Source organism: Bidens hawaiensis, unplaced genomic scaffold (genome assembly GCF_021521415.1).
Source record: "Bidens hawaiensis isolate Kalapana, Puna unplaced genomic scaffold, B.hawaiensis_p1.1 tig00014741_1, whole genome shotgun sequence".
NCBI lineage: Eukaryota > Viridiplantae > Streptophyta > Magnoliopsida > Asterales > Asteraceae > Bidens > Bidens hawaiensis.
This window is the reverse complement of record NW_027492298.1, coordinates 445,523-448,458: the sequence shown is the minus strand read 5'-3', so window position 1 is coordinate 448,458 and position 2,936 is coordinate 445,523. Positions and strand designations below refer to the sequence as shown.

General features: G+C 34.4%; 1 protein-coding gene across 1 annotated transcript; it reads right to left on the bottom strand.

Moving 5' to 3' along the window:
• Positions 1-359: 359 nt before the first annotated feature.
• LOC143547578 (large ribosomal subunit protein eL8y-like) lies at positions 360-2,477 on the bottom strand. The gene is made up of 7 exons (XM_077038972.1): positions 2,425-2,477; positions 2,246-2,290; positions 1,558-1,759; positions 1,208-1,377; positions 860-988; positions 681-773; positions 360-610 (listed from the first exon to the last, which is right to left on the bottom strand). The coding sequence occupies exons 1-7, from the start codon at positions 2,425-2,427 to the stop codon at positions 479-481; spliced, it is 774 nt and encodes a 257-aa protein (XP_076895087.1). The 5' UTR covers positions 2,428-2,477; the 3' UTR covers positions 360-478.
• Positions 2,478-2,936: the final 459 nt, after the last annotated feature.

Here is a 2,936-nt window from a genome sequence, read left to right as displayed (position 1 = left end):
TCACATACCCAAAACTCATACATAAATATGTTGCTTCATGACCATCGATTATGTTGAGAATCAATAACTAATAAACAAGTAATCATATAATAACGTTAGTGAAAAAGTATTAAGTTTAGATGAGGTTACAAACCATGTTTTATAGAGAGACATTGACGATGTTCTTCAACCTCATCATCCTCTTTCTCTCCTTTCTGTCTAAAAAACAAGCCAAAATAATGATATAAGGTTGCTTAAATAATGTAGCTCATTTAACATGATCTAATTCACACAATGTTTGATAAAACAGAATTGATCTTTTGATGAAACAAACGTAAACGCAACATGATCTATGCCTTTTAAACCAGATGATTCAACCGTCATGAAACAGATGGATAAACTATTTGACCTCCCCAAAGTCCAAAAATGGAATAACAAGATTCTTAGAAACAACAAAAAGTTTCAAAACACAAAACATGAACACATGACAAAATGGTCTCTAATTCATCCTTTGAGCAGCCTCCTTGGCCAAAACTCTCTCTTTCGCCTTGGTCTTTGCTTGAGATTTTGACCCCATAATCCCACCACCCCATTTCTTCCTATACTCGTCATACTTATCATTAAAGTTTGCCTGCAGCATCAGATGAGAAAAATTCATTTTCTGTTTCAGTTCAAAAATATTATATAAATGAAAAGTGTACCTTGATGGCTTCAAGAATTCGGCTAAATTCCATTTTATCCTCGTTCTTGACTGTGGTCAAACACAATGCTGCAGCAGTTTTCTGATGAACAATCTATAACATAAATGAAAATTCTTGTTAGTTCCAACTAAAATAATAAAAACAGAAACTATATTAACTACTATTTGGAAATAACTTACGGCTCCTAATCGAGATTTCCCTTTCACAATACAATATGGGATTTCCATCTTCCTGCAAAGAGTGGGAAGCCAGACAACTAATTCAATTGGATCGACATCATGAGCAATGATCACCAACTGTGCCTTATTCTGAAATAAAACACAAAAACAAAGATAGAATTAAAAAAATAACCAGAAGTCAGAACAACTTTCTACACATTTTCCTAACGAACACGAATAAAAAATCCCTGTCAATTTAAATGTTCGTGTTCAATTAAAATTAAAAGAACAAACACAAACTTGCTTCATTCGTGTTCTTTTACAGTTATTTAACTTAGATATTTCATCTGACAATGATTGAACACTAACCTGCTCAATAAGGTATGTGATATGGTTCAAACCATACTTCACAACAATCGGTTTCTTTGCTTCAACTGTCTTCCCGTCTGACTCAGCCTGAGCCCGTTTCAAAAGCCGTTCCTTTTTTGCTGCTTTATCCTCGGGTCTATATTTTAGTAGCATCTTGAACAAAGTAGTTGCTGCATATTACATCAATAACAAAAATTATAAACATAAAAAACAATGTTTTCATCTTGTATAATAAGTGTAATCAATACTTGCTATGCTCATATCACATAAACGAGAGTAAAAAATTGAATCTACAAATCTATGCATAGTAACACAACTCATGAAGAAAGAAGAATGAAACTGAATAATACCAAGATTCTTGTCAAGGGTTTTAGTGAACTGATTCAAAGCAGGTGGAACCTTCAAACGCTGCTTGAGGATCCTTCTCTTCCTTTGAATTCGAACAACTTGAGGCCATCGTACAAATCTGTGCACGTCCTTTTTAGGCGGCAAAGTTCCACCAATCCCAAATTGCTTCGGCCGTTTCTCGAACAACGGATTCACCACCTTCTCCTGATAACATACCAACAATCATTCAACAATTCAATCAAACTGCCATCACTTCAGACACCAGTTCACCAATGAGTTAATTAACTGTAAAAATGAGCGTTCTTTGTTGAGTACGAGCACCGTACAGTACCAACTACCAAGGTTAGTTTTTCATGTTTTCCGTTCCTGTACCATTTGGTTGCGGTAACTTCCGTACATTCAATGATACAAGAATTCGTTTTTTCATGTTTTCAGTTTCAGTATTTTCAATGCTACCCGTATCGCAATTGATAAGGTACCGACCGTACCAACATTTCAAGGAATTTGGTCTATACTTTAACCCGTTTTCAGTTTATTCGATTAGTCACGGTATCCCACTTTTAGTATTTCAATGAAACCAGTATTCATTTTATCATGTTTCAGTATAGACCGTACCAAGCCGACAAAATCGATCTGGTGCCTAACATACATTTCAATTACGGTGTTCGGTTTAAAACCCTAAAGACGTACCGTTTTCTTCTTCGTTGCAACCGCCTTCACACCTTTCTTCGGAGCCTTCAATTAATTAAAGAATCAAACGTAAATAATTAGCTTTTGAAAATCAACAAGAATTTCTCAAATGGCAAGTAGATTTGATAAATTAAAGCATGTACAGAATGAATATGAGTGAACTGAGTTCAGAGACTGACCATTGGTAGAAATTTGGAGTCCGAACCTGCAAATAAAGGAATAGGGTTTTGGAATATTTGAACTTTAGGGTTTCGTATACAAGCTATTATTTGACTGGGCTTTTCTTGGCCTGATTTGTAAACGTTTTTCACTAACATATTTTTTTTATGTGGATGTAAAGGAACCGAGCTTTCCGTGAATCGTTCGGGGGAAAATAATTTGTTTATGTTCGTATGTTTAATAAATAAATAAATATGAACAAAAAATTTTTGATCGGTAAGCTTAACGAATAAACATGAACGGAGGTCGTGTTCGTGAAAGTTTGGTAATGTGTTCGTTTGCATCCGTCCAGTTACGTTCGTCCGGTTACGTCCTTTACGTGCGCCCAATTAAGTTTGTTATGTCTTTCCCGTTAGGTTCATGTATTTACATTTTACTATTAGTATATTTATTTATTTGTTTTACAAAACTATTATGTTTTGATTATTATGTAAAGTTGTAAACAGTTCAATGTTATTTTATTTGTTTTTGG

Excerpts from the sequence above, each read along its gene's own strand:
- LOC143547578 (XM_077038972.1), bottom strand. Across the intron at positions 1,378-1,557 it reads AACCCTTGACAAGAATCTTG|CAACTACTTTGTTCAAGATG; the intron begins GTATTATTCAGT and ends TGTAATATGCAG. Across the intron at positions 989-1,207 it reads TCACATACCTTATTGAGCAG|AATAAGGCACAGTTGGTGAT; the intron begins GTTAGTGTTCAA and ends GTTTTATTTCAG.